The following is a 19,513-nucleotide window of genomic DNA, read 5'->3' as shown; positions in this document are numbered from 1 at the left end:
CGTGTGTGGGTGTGTGTGCGTGTGCGTGTGTGGGTGTGTGTGTGTGTGTGTGCTTCCAGACCTGACAGTTTGCGGTCTGTGAACCTCATTGCATTGAGGGAAATAACAGCTTTTTTCAACTGCCAAACAAGCAACATCTCCGTGTGCATATACTTCGTAGAGTTGTGGGAGACAGGTGAGCAGGACGCATCAATATGCGTTGCTGGGGTTAGGCGACCATGGCCTACTGCCCGTTTAACAGGCGGGCCTTTTTACTAGTTTATAAATATGCTGCTTAGACAGATTAATCTATCTCTACTAATGATGCTGTAAAGGTCCGCAGAACTTAAATATTCCACTACCCCTATCATAAAGGTAAAAACAACATAAGAAATTCTTGCCCATCAATACAATGCTCAGAATTTATATTTTCCCAATCTGGCAGATCCCCATCTGTCAATGGCTTTTGGGAGAAACAAGGATTCCGCTCTTCACTTGGCCTCTTCCTTCTCAGAAGTTAGCAATTTGTAGTTCTAGTTATCGGTTACCGTAAACAACTGTATAGAGCAAGTTATAAGGCAATTTTAATCTTCCAGAACAGAAAATAAGGTGTCCAGTTAAAAATACCGTATTTTTCTTTAGCATTGTTTAGAATACGGTACTTATAATGTAGAACTGATAAATAATGGAATATCCTTATGTTATCTTACTTACAATTTTAATACCCGCATAGCAACACCACCATGCATCTACAATACATAGTAACGTTTAAAAAGGCAGGGCTCTCTCGCGCCCAGAGTATTCCAGTACTGCTGTGAAATGTGTAACTACAGTACCTGTTGTGATTCTGGTATCTGATATACTTAGGTTTGCTTGGCATCTTGCCTATTGTGCCCCTAGTGCCCCCCACCTCCCTCCATGCTCAGAGCATAGTAAGTGCAGAAACTGATATGTACTTCTGTTCATGTGATTTATTTAGTTTAAATGACAGATGAGGCTCCCATGAGCGTTTGTGTTGTAAACCAAGTGCAAGGCTTGCTGATCTGGAAAGAGGTAAACATGGCAATACCTACTCATACCACACTGAGGACACAGTGCGTTGGGTACCAGCATAAGAGCAGTTAAATGTACAAATTTCATAAACACAGTGTGGCTCGTGTTTTTAATAAAAGGGCCAGTATCAATAATGCAAGCATGCTGAAACATTGGCTAAGGCCCAATTAGAAGTCATTTTAAATAGGGAGTGTATGGTGAAAATTCATGTTAAGATTAATAGCTTCTTTGGTCAGGGATCTGCTTTACTGTGTAATACATATCTAATTATTATGCAGATGTTGTCATTGCCACTCATGCTGTACAGTGCTGCCCAAGATGATGGTGTTCTATAAATCAGCAGCAGTAACAACAACTCATTTTCCTTTAAACCGCTAAAGCTAATGCCAAGCCCTTGTGTATTTCATCTTCATTACCAATGATACGTTCTTACACTCAGAAATCAGAGTTCTCCATAACAAATTAATTCATAATGTTAAATCACATAGAAATCTTCTCTTTCTTGCCAGGTTTTTTAAATTGGTCCCAACAGTAAAATAATGAACTCATACAACCTAAGAGAGCAGTGTTGGAATGGCTGGACTGAGTTTGCCATGCTACTCTACCTGGCAATGATGGTCTTGCTTGAAGAGGGCTGTCATTTTTGGGGAGATCTTTTGAGGTGAAAGGTGATTGTCTAAACTTTTCTTCTGAGAAAAATGGGCTGAAAAAAAGAAACAAATGCAATTACTACATGAACTATATCGTACCCAATCTGTTTACCTACAGGCAACCTGACTATAGCAAGTAATTTCAGTTCAGCATACTATAATTTTTTAAACCCCTGATCTATCAGCCATATCGCAAACAGTACTTTCACACATAATATTAATAATTTATGGGTCCTTTGATAGTTTCCTTATCATATGCAGCTGTCATTCTGGCTTCTTTGTCAGAGGGCTGCAGATAAGGCACAGTCATATTATGTTGCCATGGCCAGGTCACAGTAATGTGTGTCTGTGACACTTGTATATACATATACAGTATGGAGTTATCTGGTCTAATGCACACTTTCGGCATTGGAATCAGAGGAAAGATATTTAAGAGCGGGATCCCTACCCAGGATTGCTTGGGGCATGTTACCAATGCTTCTATTTTCTCAGCTGCTTTCTAACTCACCTTGTTTTTGTGCATCACCCCAGTACTCAAAGGCCCTACAGTAAGCCATAAACAAAGTCGACACAAACTGTAATTTTAGTTCCACTTTACTAAATTACTCAGGATAAAGGTGGGTGGGAATTTTTAAAAGTGCTCCAAAACTAGTGCCTGTCAGCAGTCTTCATTCACTTTCAATTACACCCCAGGTCAGATTTAATGCACTCCTGATGGTTAAACCATTTAGTGTTCATTTTTATAGAAAATAAATATAATTACCTGGTTGTTCTGATGATATTTGACTTGTTATGATTGTGTTCTTTGCTGACTTTCTCTGTAAAGAAAAATGAAGTGAAACCAAAGGAAAAACATAGCATTTACTAAAATATATTTTCTTTATTTCTGTATCGTTCTACAACAATCCTGCCTGTGTGACCACAAATGTAGCTACAGTCCTCTGGGCCCCACTATGGATTTTGTATCCCCCACCTCTACTTCCCGTCTCCTGGTGACTTAGTTATTTCCAGCTCCGCCCATTACAACCCTCACATAAAATGATACAATAATTCACAACACCACAAAATAATATTACAAACCTGTAAAGTATTTTCACATTTCAAGGATCTGGCTAACCAAGATATCAGTATTTGGTAGCCATGTGAGACCCCTCCTAATAACCGTATTCGGTAGCCATGTGAGACCCCTCCTAATAGCCGTATTCGGTAGCCATGTCAGACCCCTCCTAATAGCCGTATTCGGTAGCCATGTGAAACCCCTCCTAATAGCAGTATTCGGTAGCGCAATCCAGATAGTAGTATTGGGTAGCCATGTGTTCTCCCCTCAGAAAGTGTTAGGCAAGTCTTTGTTCTCCCCTAGATATTAGTATTAGGTATCCCTCCACATGAGGCTTCCAGATAGTAGTATTAGGTAGCCATGTGAGGCCCCACAGAATATATTATTAGGTGGGTTCCCAAAGCTCCCCAGAGAGTAGTATTGGGTAGCACTGGAGGCCCCCTGGACAGTGATGTTAAATAGCTATGTGAGGCCCTCCCTTTCCATACAAAGTAAGCAGCAGTGGAAAGTGAAGCAAGTCACTCACTTGTCCTTCTGCCATGCTCCCACTTCCAGGTGATTAACCTATTCAAGCCCCCTTTGTTCCAACCCCTTGTCACGTTTCCCTGCTGATGGGTCATGTGAAAAAATGATGCTGCTCAGATGGGGTGCCATGGAGACAGGATACTCTTACCAGAGAAATGGAGGAGGGATGTGGCAGCCAAAGAGGCAAGTTCAATTTGTCAGCACACTCTGCATTTTACAGCTCTTTCCAGGAGCAGATCAAATTGTTTTAAAGATTAAAACTCTCGACACAGCAACAAATAAATACTTGCCCTCTGCCATTTACTGAACATTACTTACTCTTCCCCCATTAGGGCCTATTTCTACTACACGTAGATTGGATGCAGAATGGATGCAGAAAAATTGACTCCAATGAATGCCTATGGGAAAATCTGCATCAGAAAAATTGCGTTTAGTGGAAACGGGCCCATAAGCTTTCATTGGAGTCAGTTTCTCTGCATCCAATCTGGGTGTAGTGGAAATAGGCCCTTACTGACCTGCCTACAGATAGTATCAAATGCTGCAAGCACCCGTAGCTGGTTGTAAAGGAGGTGGTTACATCACCACTCCAGACGCTGCCTCTTAACCAGCGTTGAGGGTGGAGCAACATGAAGAAGGAACTGATCTTGTGAGGCTGAGTCCCAACATTCATGTGTCCAACAGCTTAGAGGTACTCTGAGCATGTTCCCTATGTAATGGCAGATTAGTATAAGTAGGGTGTGGGGAAGAGCTTCAGTAGTACTACACCTCAGGTGGACATTATTGATTATACAATAAGAAAAAGGTAAATTAGATACATTTTAAATCAAAAGAGCAAACTTTCTGTGTGGATGTGATAGGTCCTTGTACTGAAAAAAGACCGCCTGTTTTTCTTCTCCCATCGCAAACACAAACACACCAAAATCTCAGCTGTGCACCCGTCAGTTTGTGGCGCAAATGCTGTAATGGAAAATGTGAGTACCGTAATCACGTTTCTCAGTGGAAATAGCCCTTATAGATCACTTCCACTTACTTATTTTTCTGCCATCTTTATTTTCTGAGTTAGAAATGAAAGATGATGGCCTTATATGTAAAATCTTGTCCAGGCCAGTGTAAATGTTAGGCCTGTTATTTATTTATTTTTTGTCAATATCTCGCCAAAACAAAGTAAGGTAATGTGCTGGTAGGGTCAATGGTTGGGATAGCTAGTGGTAGGCTTAATTCAAAACATAGGTTTACAGAAGTATTAGGTTTACAGAAGGGTAAACCTATTAATCTGCTGCATCCAGAATTACTACACTGGGATTGCAGGAGCTTAAAGGGGCACAAGGGCAAAAAACTGTAAAATTTAAAATATATCCAAACAGACAAATAAGAAGTGCTTTTTTTCCAGAGGAAAATGAGCCATAAATTACTTTTCTCCTATGTTGCTGTCACTTACAGTAGGTAGTAGAAATTTGACAGAAGTGACAAGTTTTGGACTAGTCCATCTCTTCATAGGGAATTCTCAGCAAGGCTTTTATTGTTTATAAAGATATTCCCTAAAAAGGATTTAAACAATGATGCTGGTCAGCTTCCCTGCTCGCTACACAGTTTTTTGGCAGTTGGACGGAGCAACTGGCAATCACTGGATAGAAAATAAATAAATCCCTTAGAATCCTCTATGAAGAGATGGACTAGTCGAAAACCTGTCGCTTCTGTCAGATTTCTATTACCTACTGTAAGTGACAGCAAGATAGGAGAAAAGTAATTTATGGCTCATTTTACTCTGTAATATTTATGCACATATTTTAAATGTTACAATTTTTCGCCATAGTGCCCCTTTAAACTAATGCCCTGAATGTAGCATGTGCTTTGCTTCTGTGTTTAGTATACTTAGTATCCTACAGCTGTTTGAAGTGTAACTGTAAGCAGAGACATTTTTGTCTAAAAATCCACTCTGCCATTAGCTTAATTTTTTTTAATATCCTCAGCGATTTACGTAGCATCAGCAGATCAGACAGTAGTTACAATAGTAATACAATAGTGCGTTGTCACACAGCATTATTATTATTATTATTATTATTTATTGTATTTATAAAGCGCCAACATATTACGCAGCGCTGAACATTAATTTAGGTTACAGACAATATTTAGGGGTGACATACAGCAATATGACAATACAGGAATACAAGAAAACCAGATCACACACCATAGTATGAGTACCAGGTAATGCTTAGTCAGTCACTGGATGGAGCATGGAGATTAGGCAGGTTAGGTTCACTCAGATGCATAGCATGGGTGCACAGTAATGGAGGTGCAAGATCAGGTAGGATACAAAAGGAGGAGGACCCTGCCCAAAGGCTTACAATCTAGAGGGAGAGGTAAGGACACGAATGGTATGGGACCAGAGTTCAGCTGTAGGTTTAGAGCACTTGTGAGGGGTGGTAGGCCAGAGTGAAAAGGTGAGTTTTGAGGGCTTTCTTGAAGATGTTGAAGGAGGGGGCTGCCCTAATGGGTGGAGGTAGGGAGTTCCATAGTGTTGGAGCAGCTCTTGAGAAGTCCTGGAGGCGTGCATGGGACTGGGTGATTCGGGGGGCGGTTAGGCGAAGTTCATTGGAAGAGCGGAGTGAGCGGCTAGGTGTGTACCTCTGAGTAAGATCGGAAATGTAGGTTGGACAGGTTTTGTGGACAGATTTGTAGGTCAGACACAATATCTTGAATCTGATTCTGGACTGGATAGGAAGCCAGTGGAGGGATTCAAGGAGGGGATCCGCCATGGTGGAGCGATGGGAGCAGTGGATAATTCTGGCTACCGCATTCATGATGGACTGCAGTGGGGCTGTTCGGGTCATAGGGAGACCAGACAGCAGGGCATTGCAGTAGTCAAGGCGGGAAATTATGAGGGCATGGATGAGGAGTTTGGTGGTGGCAGAGGTCAGGAAAGGTCGAATCTTACAGATGTTACGAAGGTGGAAGTTGCAGGACTTTGTGAGGTTTTGGATGTGGGAAGTGAAGGAGAGTGCGGAGTCCAGGGTGACACCCAGACAGCGGGCTTGAGAGGTAGGGCGAATGGTAGTGTGGTTAACAGTGACATGCACATCTGGGAGGTTCGTGGATGGCCGGGGTGGGAAGATCATAAATTCCGTTTTGTCTAGATTTAGTTTCAGGAACCTAGTGGACATCCAGGAGGAGATGGCTGATAGGCAGGAGGAGACCTTGTCCATGGTAGTGGTGGATATGTCAGGGGTGTGGAGGTAGATCTGGGTGTCATCTGCATACAGATGATAGTTAAAACCCATGGAGGAGATAACCTTGCCAATGGAGGATGTGTATAGGGTGAACAGTAGGGGGCCAAGGACCGAACCTTGGGGGACTCCCACCGAGAGGTGGTTGGGGGTGGAAGAGGACTCATTGAAGGCGGTCGTGAAGGAGCGGTTGGAGAGGTAGGATGAAAGCCAGGACAGGGCGAGATCGTGAATGCCCAAGGACTGGAGGGACAGCATACCTGGTGGAATGTACACAGCAGAAGCGCATAACAATAAACAGCAATACTGGGCCATGTCTGACCCAGTCTCTAGAGCATACAGTCTAAAGGGTCGATGCACAAGGTGAAGCAAGCTAATAGCTAATAAATTGTGGGTGTACATGTAATAAGGGCATCTGCAAAAAAAGTGCATCAGAGAATGCCGCTTGTAGAATATCGGTAAAATTACCAATGTTCAACTACTTTTTTCCCATAGTAAGATATGTTAATCTTTACAGATATTTTATTATCACTTAACCTAACTCTACTCTCACATAAAGCCTCCCTTTACCGATGCCTAGCCCGTAGCCTGGTCCCCAGTGGTGCCTAACCACCAACCCCCCCCCCCCCCCCAATGTTGCCTAACTCTTAGCCGCCCCTTTGGTGGTGCCTAACCCTTAACGATGGTGCCTAACCGTTAACTCCCCCTTCTGCAAAGAGATTAGCTTAGCGCCTTCTATTTATAACCGCATAAATGGTAGCCCCGATGACCAAATTCCCCTGCAACACCCTAATCATGACTTTTATTATTGCTGCAGTTTGCATGCCCGTGCGCCTACATTTCCCATCATTGCCGTTTATGGCAGCCTCAGGTACCCACCATTGTTGCTAATCGTGCCTTCAGGCACTTAAATTTGCCTTTACTGCTCCTAATTGTGGATTTTATCATTGCCACCTATGGTGGCACACTTTCTTCCATACCGGCTCTGACAACCAATTTTCCTGATTCAAACTGTGATGTCCTGATTAGGTTATAGAGAATGAGAACAAGCTGGCTGAATAACACGCCCACGGTTACAGGTCGCTTCCAAATAATGCCCTTTGTGGTTTGCAACTGGTATAGCACTATGAAGCTATGCTTTTGCTTGGCATACTACCCCCACTTTGGACACTGTACAACTATGGGTATGAGCACAGGACTGCTTCAGACATAACAGGGTCTGGCAGCATCCTACTTTATGTACATACAACTATTTATTTTGTGCTAAAGTGAATGATCTGGTGCTGGGGGTGAGCTCTCGATTTTATACTGTAATATTTGAGTACACATATACGGAATGTGGATTGATAAGGAATTGCACTCCAAAGTTCATTTGCGTCAAATCTAACTAGATTGTCAGCTGGACGTCCACCTCTCTATTACCACACATAAATTGTGCCCTAAGTGAAAAATGCTTTAATGTTAACCTTAGCAAAATGTTGAATGTAGAGAATTTTATTAACTCTCACAGCCAGAGGGGGCAAGTGACGCTGATAACTCTGCAGAACCCACTGTGCGCAGCAGAGGTAAATTCTGGTCTGGCCTGGTGCCAGATGTCACCGGGAAGATTATATGTCCAGCTCTTCAGCGTTTGACATTAAAAAGGCTGCACTATAAATTGGCGTATTACCTGACAATTTGAAGAGAAGTTCTGAAGCCATCTTCACAGAGATGTCTTGGCTGAACAGGTTCCCCTCGGGAATAACTCTGCACTCTGGCATCTTCTGCAAGTGTTCAGTTTTTTCTTGCCTTAATAAAGTGCTGTAACCAATGTTTTGTCTGGGGGAGACGGAGGAGTCAGGAATGTCAACCTCCATGGGTTCTTCTTTAATCTTCACAGTCTGTGCATCCTTACAGCTTTCAGCTACACAGGGTGAGAGAAAGGAAATCAATTAGAAGCTGTGCTTCAGTAAAGCCAGACAAAAAAACAAAACCGTTCAGATTTACCAGTCATTGTGTCCCATGTAGGGGGATCAGAGTGGAGCGAGAAGAAATAAGCACACCTGATCAGGTCTAAATAACGGGTCAGTACACATGACACATTTTGTGGTCCTTGCTGTGAAATAGCATTATTTGATATGTTTCACTGGAAACAGGGAAGTTGTACTGGTATTAAATCAGTTCCAAATTCTTCCCTGATCAGTAGTGCAGTAATAATGCATTAAGCTGGATGACCACCCAAGGTGGCCATTAAAGAAGGTCTCAGCTGAGAATATAGCATGCATACAGATGTCCTCCAACACTGCATAAACGTCCATTAGTGACAGTGATGCCCTGACCCTTTTGTTCCCTTCTCATCCTGCCCATGGCTCCATCAAGCACCACCTAGTCATCTCTCCTTCCCCCTCCATGACCTGCATCTTTGGACTTTGACAGCTTCCCAGTACCTCTTCACTGCAAACCTCCCACTTCTTCCCGTGTACGGACATATCTGTGATCTTTAGTCAGGTCTGATCAATGCTCTCTGCATATCACTTCCTGTTTCTGTCTATTCCAGGTAATTGGCAAGGAAATTGACAGGAACAGGATGGATGGCAGAAAGACCTAAATTACAAGCCATACATTTAAATATCTAACAAAACATGCATAGATAATGAAGCTGATGAACACAGTGTACATAATACACAGACTGCTACATAACAGAATTGTTTGTAAACAATCAGTGACAATATTGATCATCTAATGGGGGCTGATTAAACACACTCTCTAGTCTAGAATAGTTATCTTTCTGGTAGCCATACATGGGACAATCATCCAAAATATGACCCTATAGAAATACAATCCGGCATACACTGGTCAATTTCTGGTAGGTCACGTAAACAATATCTACCTGGAGTGGCACCTTGATCCTGCTACTCAATGCAAAGCTATACACAATCCCCACAACGCTTCAGCCAACATCACTTATACACAGCACAGCCATTCTCCATCAGTGCCCTGTTGATATTTTGATCACATATTGACTGGGAATGTTCTATTTTTTTATTAATTTCTGTTATCATTGATGAGATTACAGAATCTAATCTTTAACCTGTTAAGGTGCCCATTAAGGTACAATTCTGCAGCCAATCACATCGATCTAATCAAATTGGTTATAAGGACTTTGGCCGTTAATGGGCACAACATCTTGTTTCTGATCGATTATCGTGGATGGCCACGAGATTGTATCAGTAATAAGCACCTTTAAACACAATGGGCAGATTTATGAAAAGCAGGGCAATTAAATCTGGATTCGGTCGCTGGGCAACTGTTCCACGTCCGTACTGCACCAGATTTGCTCCAGTTCTCCATGCTTGGGTTTTGTTCCCCATCAGACTATATATATATATATATATATATATATATATATATATATATATATATATATATATATATATATATATACACACACACACACACACACACACACACACATACACACACACACGCACTGTGTATACACACCATAACATTTTCATATATTGCAACCTGTGAAATCACCAGAATTTTGGACATAACGAAAACAATTTCCAATAACTATAGTAAGTGATTTGAATTCTGCCTACTTGTATGGAGCAAAAACATGGCCCATTTCTGTGACTGGTAATACAATTTATAAAATATAGCGACTACAAAATCTAAATGGTGTTTAATATAGTTCATAACCTTTATCTACAAATGCATGGTGGAATATGATGAAAAAAATAAAATATTTCCATGGGACAGGAGTACTTTTCACCAATGAGAAAACAGATTGCACATGTAAAACTGCTGTCTTGCTTCTCTTGCCTGGTTATTATTTCATTATTATTTTTTCCCTGGCTAGCTTGCTGTACCCACATTGTATTTAGAACCCGGAGCTGTCACTGCTAATAATACATCTGATAATGTCCCTGGCAGTGGGTATACAATACAGTATGTTCCTGCTGGAGCCTCTGGGTATGCGTGTCCCTGATATATGATCCTGGAAATGTCCTTGGTGCATTTCACCTTTGGAAACATTGCATTGTTCTGTTTTTCCACAAGGTTATTCTCTCTAGTTGTAAGACAGAGCATTATTCTGTGTTTTGTAAAATGACACTCCTGGTAAACACAACATATCCAGTAACTGCATTATTCTGTCTCCTAAAACACAACTTCTGTTGGGGTCTTCTGCCATGATGCCACTTGTAGCAGTGTTATTCTGATGTTTGTAACATTCAGGCCCCTCGCACACACATCGCATCGTGTCGTGCTACTCTCCCCTGCCGCAGCTTATCGCAGTGGCCATTCATCTCAATGAGACAGGCCAAAGTACCCACGGTGCGTCGCGACAGAAGTAAGCAGGATGTTTATAGGCCAATCACAACAAATTTAGGGAAAACTAAACTCGCCTAATAAGATTTTGCTCCATCTCCCCCTTGATCCCTCTCAATGCAGGTGCCAATGCTGCAGAGAGTGTAAGTGTAAGAATGGCTGAGCCAAAATGTCGAGGCGGACCCATCCGTTGTGCTCATGCTTCTTGCCTTCCGCCACAGGCAGAGGGCAAAAGTGCGCACAGCCTAGCATGCTAACATGTGTGATGTACACCAAAAAAGGGGATGAGCAAGGAGAAGAAGGGAGCCAGGAAGTGGCAAAGAGTAGAGGTACCCTTACATAGTTACATAGTTGGTTATAAAAAGACATTCGTCCATCAAATCCAACCAGAAATATACCTAAAAAGACATTCGTCCATCAAATCCAACCAGAAAAATACCTAAAAAGACATTCGTCCATCAAATCCAACCAGAAATACACCTAAAAAGACATTCGTCCATTAAATCCAACCAGAAATATACCTATAACGATCCAATTTCTCAAACAATCATCCATACAATCTGTTCATTGTAAACCATTGTTTCTAGGAAAATTCTAAGCAATCTAATCAGACTAAAATAATCATTATGAAATTAGGATCGACATAACAATCGATGGAATGATTGCATGTCGTCGATTAGTACCACTAACCGCACCTGATGGATCGTATGGTTGATCGTTCGGAAGATTGCATTGTTAATGGGCACCGGTACAGTAAAGCTGCTAAGATAGGAGAGGTTGGGTAACCTTTAAATATGCCGCATAAATTAATCAAGGAAAGTTCCCAATAAATAAGTTGTAATTCTAGGTTTTACCATTGAAAATGAAGAAAAGTCTGAAGGATGAATAATTAAGCAAATTGATGTTAATCTAATCAAGTGGATAAGTCTCCAGTTTATCCTATATGACAAAACGGCGTTATGACACCACCTATTAATATTGTTTTAATAAAGGTATCGGCTGTGACGGTAATGCCATGGGGCATGTGTTATACAAACGTGAATTAACCACCCTAGCGTTCTGGACGAGCTGAGCTCGTCCAAGAAAAAGTTGCTGCTAGTGTTTCGGACGAGCTCAGCTCGTCCAGCGCTATCCCCACTCACCGCTGTGCAGCACGTGATTTCCGCCGCCTTCTCTGTGCTGCTGCGGCTGCTGCGGGGCTCCCTCTCCCTCCTGCTGGGCTCTGATCGCCGGTCCCAGGCTCCCCCGATCCTCCGGTCCCCGCTCCCCTCTTCTCTCCGTAATTCTTCGGAGATCCGGCAGTCAGGGAAGATGGCGTAGCCCAGCCACTTCCTCTGACGCCGGCTCCTGCGCCCCCTAGTGTCCGTCGCGGCGACAGCATCATTAGATTACATAGGGAAACAAACTCTATGTAATCCAATCATGCTACTATAATTCAAAAGTTGTTTGCACAAACACCTGTCAGCTCTCAATAAAAGCCCTGAACAGTTACTGGCTCTCCCTCTTTCAGAGTCCCCAGCGTCCAGTGTTAGTCTGTTGTCAGCTATCATCTGTTATTTCTGTGCGATTTCTGTGCGATTACTGCTTTTTTCCAGCCTTAGCTTCGTTCATATTACTGTCAGATTGCGTATTGCTTTCCGTCTTTTTCAAGACGCTGTGATCCCTGTGCGTTTGCTTTTGCTGTTTTTTTTTTTTTGTCGCTGCCCGTTACCCCGTACCCTGCTTGGGGTCATGGCCTCGTCCTCCCGGAGGCGTGTGCGTGACGAGGAGTTGCTGGATGTCCTCGAGGCAAGCGACAGCGAAGACGAGCTCCTAGAGGAATCGACAGACAGCGAGGTTCCCGGTAACCTGTCTTCGGAGACGGAGACCAGTGATGAGGAAGCCGAGGAGCCAGTGACGGTCGCACGCACCTGGTGTGAGCTGGGGAGCCCCACTCAAGCTCCGCCACCCAGGTTCCCCTTCACAGGGGCACCCGGGCAGAAGATCGCGTGCGACGAGAGTCCGCTGTCCTTTCTGGAGCTCTTCCTGACTGATGACGTCATCAGCAAGATCGTTGAGGAGACGAATCGCTATGCAGCGCAACATCAGCAGGAATCTTCTCTACCCAGGTTCTCGCGGAGCAGGAAGTGGGAACCTGTGACCAGCAACGACATCTGGGTGTTCCTGGGGCTCGTCATCCTTCAGGGAGTTGTTGGTAAGCCGCTGCAGAAGTGGTACTGGACCACTAATAAGATCCTCAGTACGCCCTTCTTTGGATCTGTTATGTCCGAGCCACGGTATACCCTCATCATGAAGTATTTGCACTTCGGAAACAACGAGGAGTTTGATGAGGCCACCCATCCCGCACCCAAGCTGAAAAAAATTTGGGACATATACCAGATGATTGTTGCGAACTTCAAGGCTGTGTATGTTCCAGATCGCGACATCACGGTTGACGAAAGCCTCATGGCATATAAGGGGAGACTGAGCTGGGTGCAATTTATTGCATCAAAAAGGGCACGCTTTGGGGTGAAGTCGTTTATGTTATGTGAGGCCAAGTCCGGGTACATCTGGAACTCTGTAATTTACACGGGCAAAGGCACCAAATTTGCCCCTCAGTTCAGCCAGTTTGGGTGTGCCACCTCCTCTGTCCTAACCCTAATTGAGCCATTGCTGGATCAGGGGTACTGCCTGACGACAGACAATTTCTACAGCTCCCCTGAACTTTTTGATTACCTGGTCCAGCATAAAACCGATGCCTATGGTACCTTGAGGGCTAACCGTCGCAATCTGCCGCCGGCCTTTTCTGCCAGGAAGCTGAAAAAGGGGGAGGTCGTTGCCTGGCAGAAAGGCAAAATGATGGCTCTAAGGTGGAAGGACAAACGTGATGTATGTGTCCTCAGCACTATTCATAATGCCGAGACTGTCCGCACCACCAACAGGAGTAAACAGGAGGTGGATAAACCCAAAGCCATACTGGATTACAACAACACTATGGGGGGTGTGGACAGGGCTGATGGAGCCATGACTTTCTATCCGGCTGTCCGCAAGCAGCAGCGGAAATATTATAAAAAAAATTTCCGCCACTTACTTGAGCAGTGCTTGTGGAATGGCTATGTGCTATACAAGAAAAGCTGTGTAAGGCCTGTACCCCACCATGACTTTGTCTGGCAGCTGACGGAAGCAATCTGCATGAAGTACCCCCCACCAGAGTCAACATCTAGACCGGGGCGCAGGGCATCATATGTCGTGAATCCGGCACGGCTTTCAGGGAGACACTTTGTGGAGTACTTGCCACCGACCCCACAGAAAGCAAACCCTACAAGAAGGTGCGTTGTTTGCTGCAATAAGGACAAGGATGGCAAAAAGATGCGGAAGGAGACCCGCACTTATTGTCCAGATTGTGACGTGGCACTTTGCGCATTACCATGCTTCAAGATCTACCACACTAAAGAAGTGTTCTAAAGTACACTTGTACCCTGTATAATTTTGTTTCTGCCTTCATTTATTTATTTCTGCATTGATTTATTTATTTCTGCATTTTCTTTATATTTCTGCATTGAGGAAAAATGCAAGGTATTTCAGTTTGCCATTAATAAATTTTATTTTATTTTTGACAAGAATTAGTTTTTGACACTTAATATACTCAGAATGTATACTAAACTCTTGCTTGGCTCATTTTGGTAAGTTACAGGAAAAAAGGTGCTGAAAATTAAATATACCGCTTTTTGCACAGAAATCCTTGGGAATCAGAACGCCGAGGTGGTTAATAAAGTGTATTTGTTGCAAATCTGAAGCATCCACACAGCGGAAAGACAAAAACATAGCTGAAGTTAAAATTAAAATTCCCAACTCCAAAAATACAATGCTCCTGGAATCCAAGATAGATGAGAGCCTGGAAAGGCAATGCTCTTGTTGTGAATCTGGTGCAGAAATGTTAAGCAGGGTGGCTGGGGTCAGCCCTAATGTACCTAGCAGAGCTAGGCTGCCTCCTTTGTCAGCTGTGCTTGAAATAACTTGAAAGGTGACCTCTGTTCCAATTAAGATGACAATTCCATTTCTCTTGACCTTTGCAGAGGCCAAGATATGCTGAGATGTCCAAACTCTAAATTTAGGACATTTTTGTGTTATTTAATGCGTGCTTCTGACAATACTTTCACAAGAGTTTCTTCTTAAACAATGCCGGCTGGATATATAGTTCTCTCAGTCATATCATGTATTGTATCTTACAGAAATTTAATTCTGCTTACAATAATATCCCCGCTACAAATGGAGTCTAGCAAGTGAGACACCTGCTAACCTATACATCTTGTCGACTCCTTCAGTTCGATGTCCCTGCCAGAGCTCCCAGCTTTGCCCGTGGTCACCTCACACTATGACTCTTGCTACTGTGGGTTTGTTCCGGTTTCAGAGTATATTAAATCAAATCTAAAATTCATCAGGGAGAGTGATAAACCTTTGAATAAAGACCTTATCACGACAGTTCCTACTGAGAGGTAGGAAAGTTTTAATTAATGATGGCTAAGTGCTATTAGTAATTTTTAATAGAATAGATGTTAGATTCGATGTGAACACTAAATTTAACAAAACACTTCCCAAAAATAGACATGTTGATGCATATGTGGACTTTTTATGGATCAAACATTGATCCAACATACCCATGCTTTATCTCACTGCAGGTGCCAGGCGTGCGGCTTTATAGTGCATCATGCATGCAAAAACTACTAGCAGTGGTGTTGAGATCAATATTAGCCAACAATCAGGTAACGTGGGTGCTGGTTACCAAAAATGTCTCATAGACTGCAATGTTAGTTAGCAGCTATAGTGCACCAAGTGGGTTATTTGGGCACTGGGGATCAATTCCAGTCGCTGTTGCCCTCCGGTTCCCGCAAGATCGGATGTAAGTGTGTATATTTTGGCTGGTGAGGGAACCAAAAAAGCTTTTTCTTCCAAACGTGCAACCTACAGGCCTGTACCTAATACTAATGTCCATTTTTGCTGAGCGTAAAACTAACCTTTACTCTGCCAAGCACTAACCTCCCATCATCTCTGCCTAATACTAACCTCTCAACCCTCTGCCCAATGCTAACCTCACCTGTGCCTAACACTAACCTCCTCTCTTCTATGCCTAACACTAACCTCTCCTCTTCAATGTCTAACACTAACCTTTGCGTCGCCTGTGCCCAACACTAACCTTCCCCTATTCTGTGCCCAACACAAACCTCTCCTCTCCTGTGCCTAACACTAAGCTCTCTTCGTCCTGACACTAACCTCTCTTCTGCCCAACACTAACCTCCCCCCATCGCTGCCTAACAATAACCTCTCCTCTCCCTAACACTAACCACTCCCTCTCCTCTGACCAACACTAACCACTCCCTCTCCTCTGCCTAACACTAACCACCCTCTCATGTGCCTAACACTACCCACCCCTCTCATGTGCCTAACACTAATCTTGGCTCTCTGATGCCTAAAGGTGTCCACTAACGATCCAATTTCTAGAGAAGAATTGAGCAATCAGATAATTCTGAACGGAAGTGAAATCATTCACTACACCATCAACGAACTCACCATCAATGATCTTTGCTTCCTATCTATCACAACCAACAAGAAAACCCAAATTTTGGTTAGACGAAAATCCAATCGTACAACTGTTTTTTTTTAATTGTTCATAATCCATTGTGTCCATCAACGGAGATGATTTACAACCAATCCGATCAGAATTTCTGATAGCTCAAGCAATTTTTTGCTAGAAATTGGACCGTTAGACACCACCTTAACACTAACCTTCCCTCACCTCTTCCCAACACTAACCTTCTCTCTCCTGTGCTTAATACTAACCTCCTCCTCTACTAGTGTTAGGCATAGGTCGCACATTTGTAAGAGAATATTCTATAGGGTGGGTACACACTAGGCAGAATCGCATATTCGTTTTCTACTATGTGATATGGAAACGCATATGCGGTTCTGCCTAGTGTGTTTCTACCCTTACTGTTCCCTCACCGGCCAAGCTACAATATTCACTCTTACAATTGGTTTTGTCCTCATCCCTTTAGCCACTTCCTACATTAGCTGGGCAGTGTGGGAACTGGACAGACTTCTGGCTTTGCCAACAAAACACTCACACACACACACACACGCACGTACACCTGAATTAGCCTTATTGAAATTTAGTTTCGTTTTTTTTCCTCCTAATCACTGCCGCAGGCGTTTCTTAAAACTGATGGTAGATAATAAAATTATATATATATCTCAATCTGCATAAATACCAATTTAATCAGCACAGCGTTCATGACTATACATTTCCCCCTTACTAAATATATAAAAATACAATCCACAAAGCAAATACTTTTCATTAATAAAATAATAAATGTTGTGATAACAAAAGAGGCACAACAGGCAGCTTCACTTTCCTCATAACCCTTAAACGTTGTAATTTTCTTCTCTTGTTACAAGTGACAGTGTAATCAGCACTTTGCAACAGATGACAAGAAATGAGGCAGTATCAGAAAAGGCCAGGCTGCATCAACACTGTGATTCACAAGCCTCTGATGACTCCTCACTGACCCACATTTCACATGACGCTAGGCAACAGCTGGAATGCCAAACACATCACCATTGACAATATGCAGGTAAGCTTTCTTTCTCAAAAACCAACCGAAACATGTCTGAAAGGGGGAAATATCTTACAGTAATTAGAATCAACACCTGCAACTGCAACCTGCCACGATGACGGTAACCAAGAGACATACTTTTAGCTTTCTTCCAGACTGCCCCAGGAGAGCTGAGGTACTCTGAGGCAAAGCCCTACTTTCCACAGGAAGGGACCTTGGATTACTTCCTGTTGTACCACACTACTTGCCAGTGATACTTTTATTCACCATAATGGGACAGTTATGGGTGAGAGGTGGCAGATGTTAGCTAAGCTTTCCAGTGTTTGCACATTAGAGAACCCAGGTTTCAGAAATTCCCTGCACCACGCATTTTTTGTGCTGATGCTTCAGCTGTTATAGGGAAATGTTGTTTTCTGGCACTGTGGGTTACTTTTGGTGCCATGTGTTTGCGGTGGGATGATACAATGTTGGTGGTGAAGGTGGCAAAAGGTGAATATTCACAAAGGTTAGAAAGCAAGATAAGAAGAAGGGGGTGGAGGAGGCTAATTTATGGGTTAGAAGAAGACATGGTTAATGAGATGCAAGCACTTCCAAAGTCCATACAAACTGCATGCAGAATGGAACTGGGCCAACTAAAATTGGCAGACAGTTCATTTTTTTTTGGCTCAATTCCAAGCTGCAGGTAATTTGCATTAAATATTTATGCATTGGCTTTCTCAAGAGTCAAGAGGTTAGGGTGTTCTGGCTATCTTAAAAGGAAGAGATTATTAGGCATCAGGAACGAACACAATGAATCCAGCGCAGGAGACTTGGGCGCACAGGGAGTAACTTCGGCGCCGTCAGAAGAAAGAGCTGAAGTTACTTTTAAAACACAATTATTTGGCTTCCAGCGATTGCTGAAAGCCAAATTATTTCATTCTCCACCATCCATGGTGGCCTGGAGGGGGAATAGTATTTAACACGGCCGGGAACTTGTGCAACAGCAGGACCAGCCATATACTGACTGTATCCTGCGCCCAAGTCTCCCGCGCTGGTTCCTCTCGTACGCATCAGAAAGGGTATTTTGTTACAGAAAAAAATAGCAAAATGATGGAGGCAGGAACACCATAAAACACAGCCGCATAGCCAAGACACCAAAGATAGGAAAATAAATGGTGCCGATTGGTGACATGCATCTCCCAGGGTGCTTTGACAGGAACGCGTGCAGTTAGGTGGCTACAATCAATGTATCACCTTAAATGAAAAGTTCAGTGGCAGCTTGGCAAAGGGGGAAAGAAAGCCACAGTACACGGATTTGCAATGGATGATGTTCATTCATTGTCCAGCAAGCACACTACAACACCACATGATCTGCAAAGCTGAAATGGACAAGGAGGATGTCACTCAGCTTGCTGAGTAGTATTGGAAGTGTCTGAATTGTAAAACTGGACAGAATTATCTTTCTCTTGGCAGACAATTCAGTTCACAAATGTATACTGCAATCAGGTGCCAAAAGATGAGCATGATAGCCATGTACTTGCCCTATTTCAACGAGTTTTCCAGCGAGTTTTCCAGCAATGCTGTAACACATTCACATGCACACCCAATATTGTGACTTGCTTTTTTTTTGTTTTGTTTGGGGGGGGGGGGGAATACCATAGGCATTTTTCCAATAATTATGAGCTGCTGTTGGAATCCCGCATATTAACATACATGGTCTATGGAGAAATGCTTATATTTAAATGCCTATCAAATGAGATCCCTGCCAGAATGGATTCAAGATGGTAGCATCCAGACAGAGTTCAGTAACTCATGAAGGCAATCTACATAAAGGATTTAGCTGCTTCCCTTCTGCACCTCCCTCTCACCTAAGTAAGGTCCACCACCCACTAAGATGCTTCACAGTCCTCCTGAAGGTTCAGCAATGATGTTGTGTGGGCTCAAAGGTCTTCTGGAAGAGGGCTGCCATATCATTGAAGTTACCTGGCCTCCTGCAAAGCCCTAGGAGGCGCTTTTTCTACATGTAACATCCATAGCATAGCAGCCCCTGATTCTTGCACAGCTCGTTTTTCAGCAGCTCCTCCTCTTCCATGTGTTGCTTCATATTTGCAACCTCCTTTTTCCAGTATAGCCTTATCTTCC

General features: G+C 43.1%; 1 protein-coding gene and 1 long non-coding RNA gene across 3 annotated transcripts in view; one reads left to right on the top strand and one right to left on the bottom strand.

The window, feature by feature from the left end:
• Window positions 1-19,513, bottom strand: part of ZNF827 (zinc finger protein 827) — a 232,964-nt gene that overhangs the window by 53,925 nt on the left and 159,526 nt on the right. For both annotated transcript variants that reach the window (XM_068279307.1, XM_068279313.1), the window contains exons 6-8: window positions 8,158-8,391; window positions 2,446-2,500; window positions 1,638-1,735 (exon numbers count right to left, since the gene is read on the bottom strand). In XM_068279307.1, coding sequence (XP_068135408.1) covers window positions 1,638-1,735; window positions 2,446-2,500; window positions 8,158-8,391 — 387 coding nt within the window. The remainder of the gene's footprint in view (window positions 1-1,637; window positions 1,736-2,445; window positions 2,501-8,157; window positions 8,392-19,513) is intronic.
• LOC137570617 (uncharacterized) overlaps window positions 1-19,513 on the top strand; it is a 51,556-nt gene that overhangs the window by 26,143 nt on the left and 5,900 nt on the right. Inside the window, exon 3 of the long non-coding RNA XR_011031115.1 lies at window positions 17,235-17,410. This is a non-coding gene — a long non-coding RNA (uncharacterized lncRNA). The remainder of the gene's footprint in view (window positions 1-17,234; window positions 17,411-19,513) is intronic.

Source organism: Hyperolius riggenbachi, chromosome 1 (assembly GCF_040937935.1).
Source record: "Hyperolius riggenbachi isolate aHypRig1 chromosome 1, aHypRig1.pri, whole genome shotgun sequence".
NCBI lineage: Eukaryota > Metazoa > Chordata > Amphibia > Anura > Hyperoliidae > Hyperolius > Hyperolius riggenbachi.
Note: the sequence above shows the minus strand (reverse complement) of the source record. Positions and strands in the feature narration are given on the sequence as shown.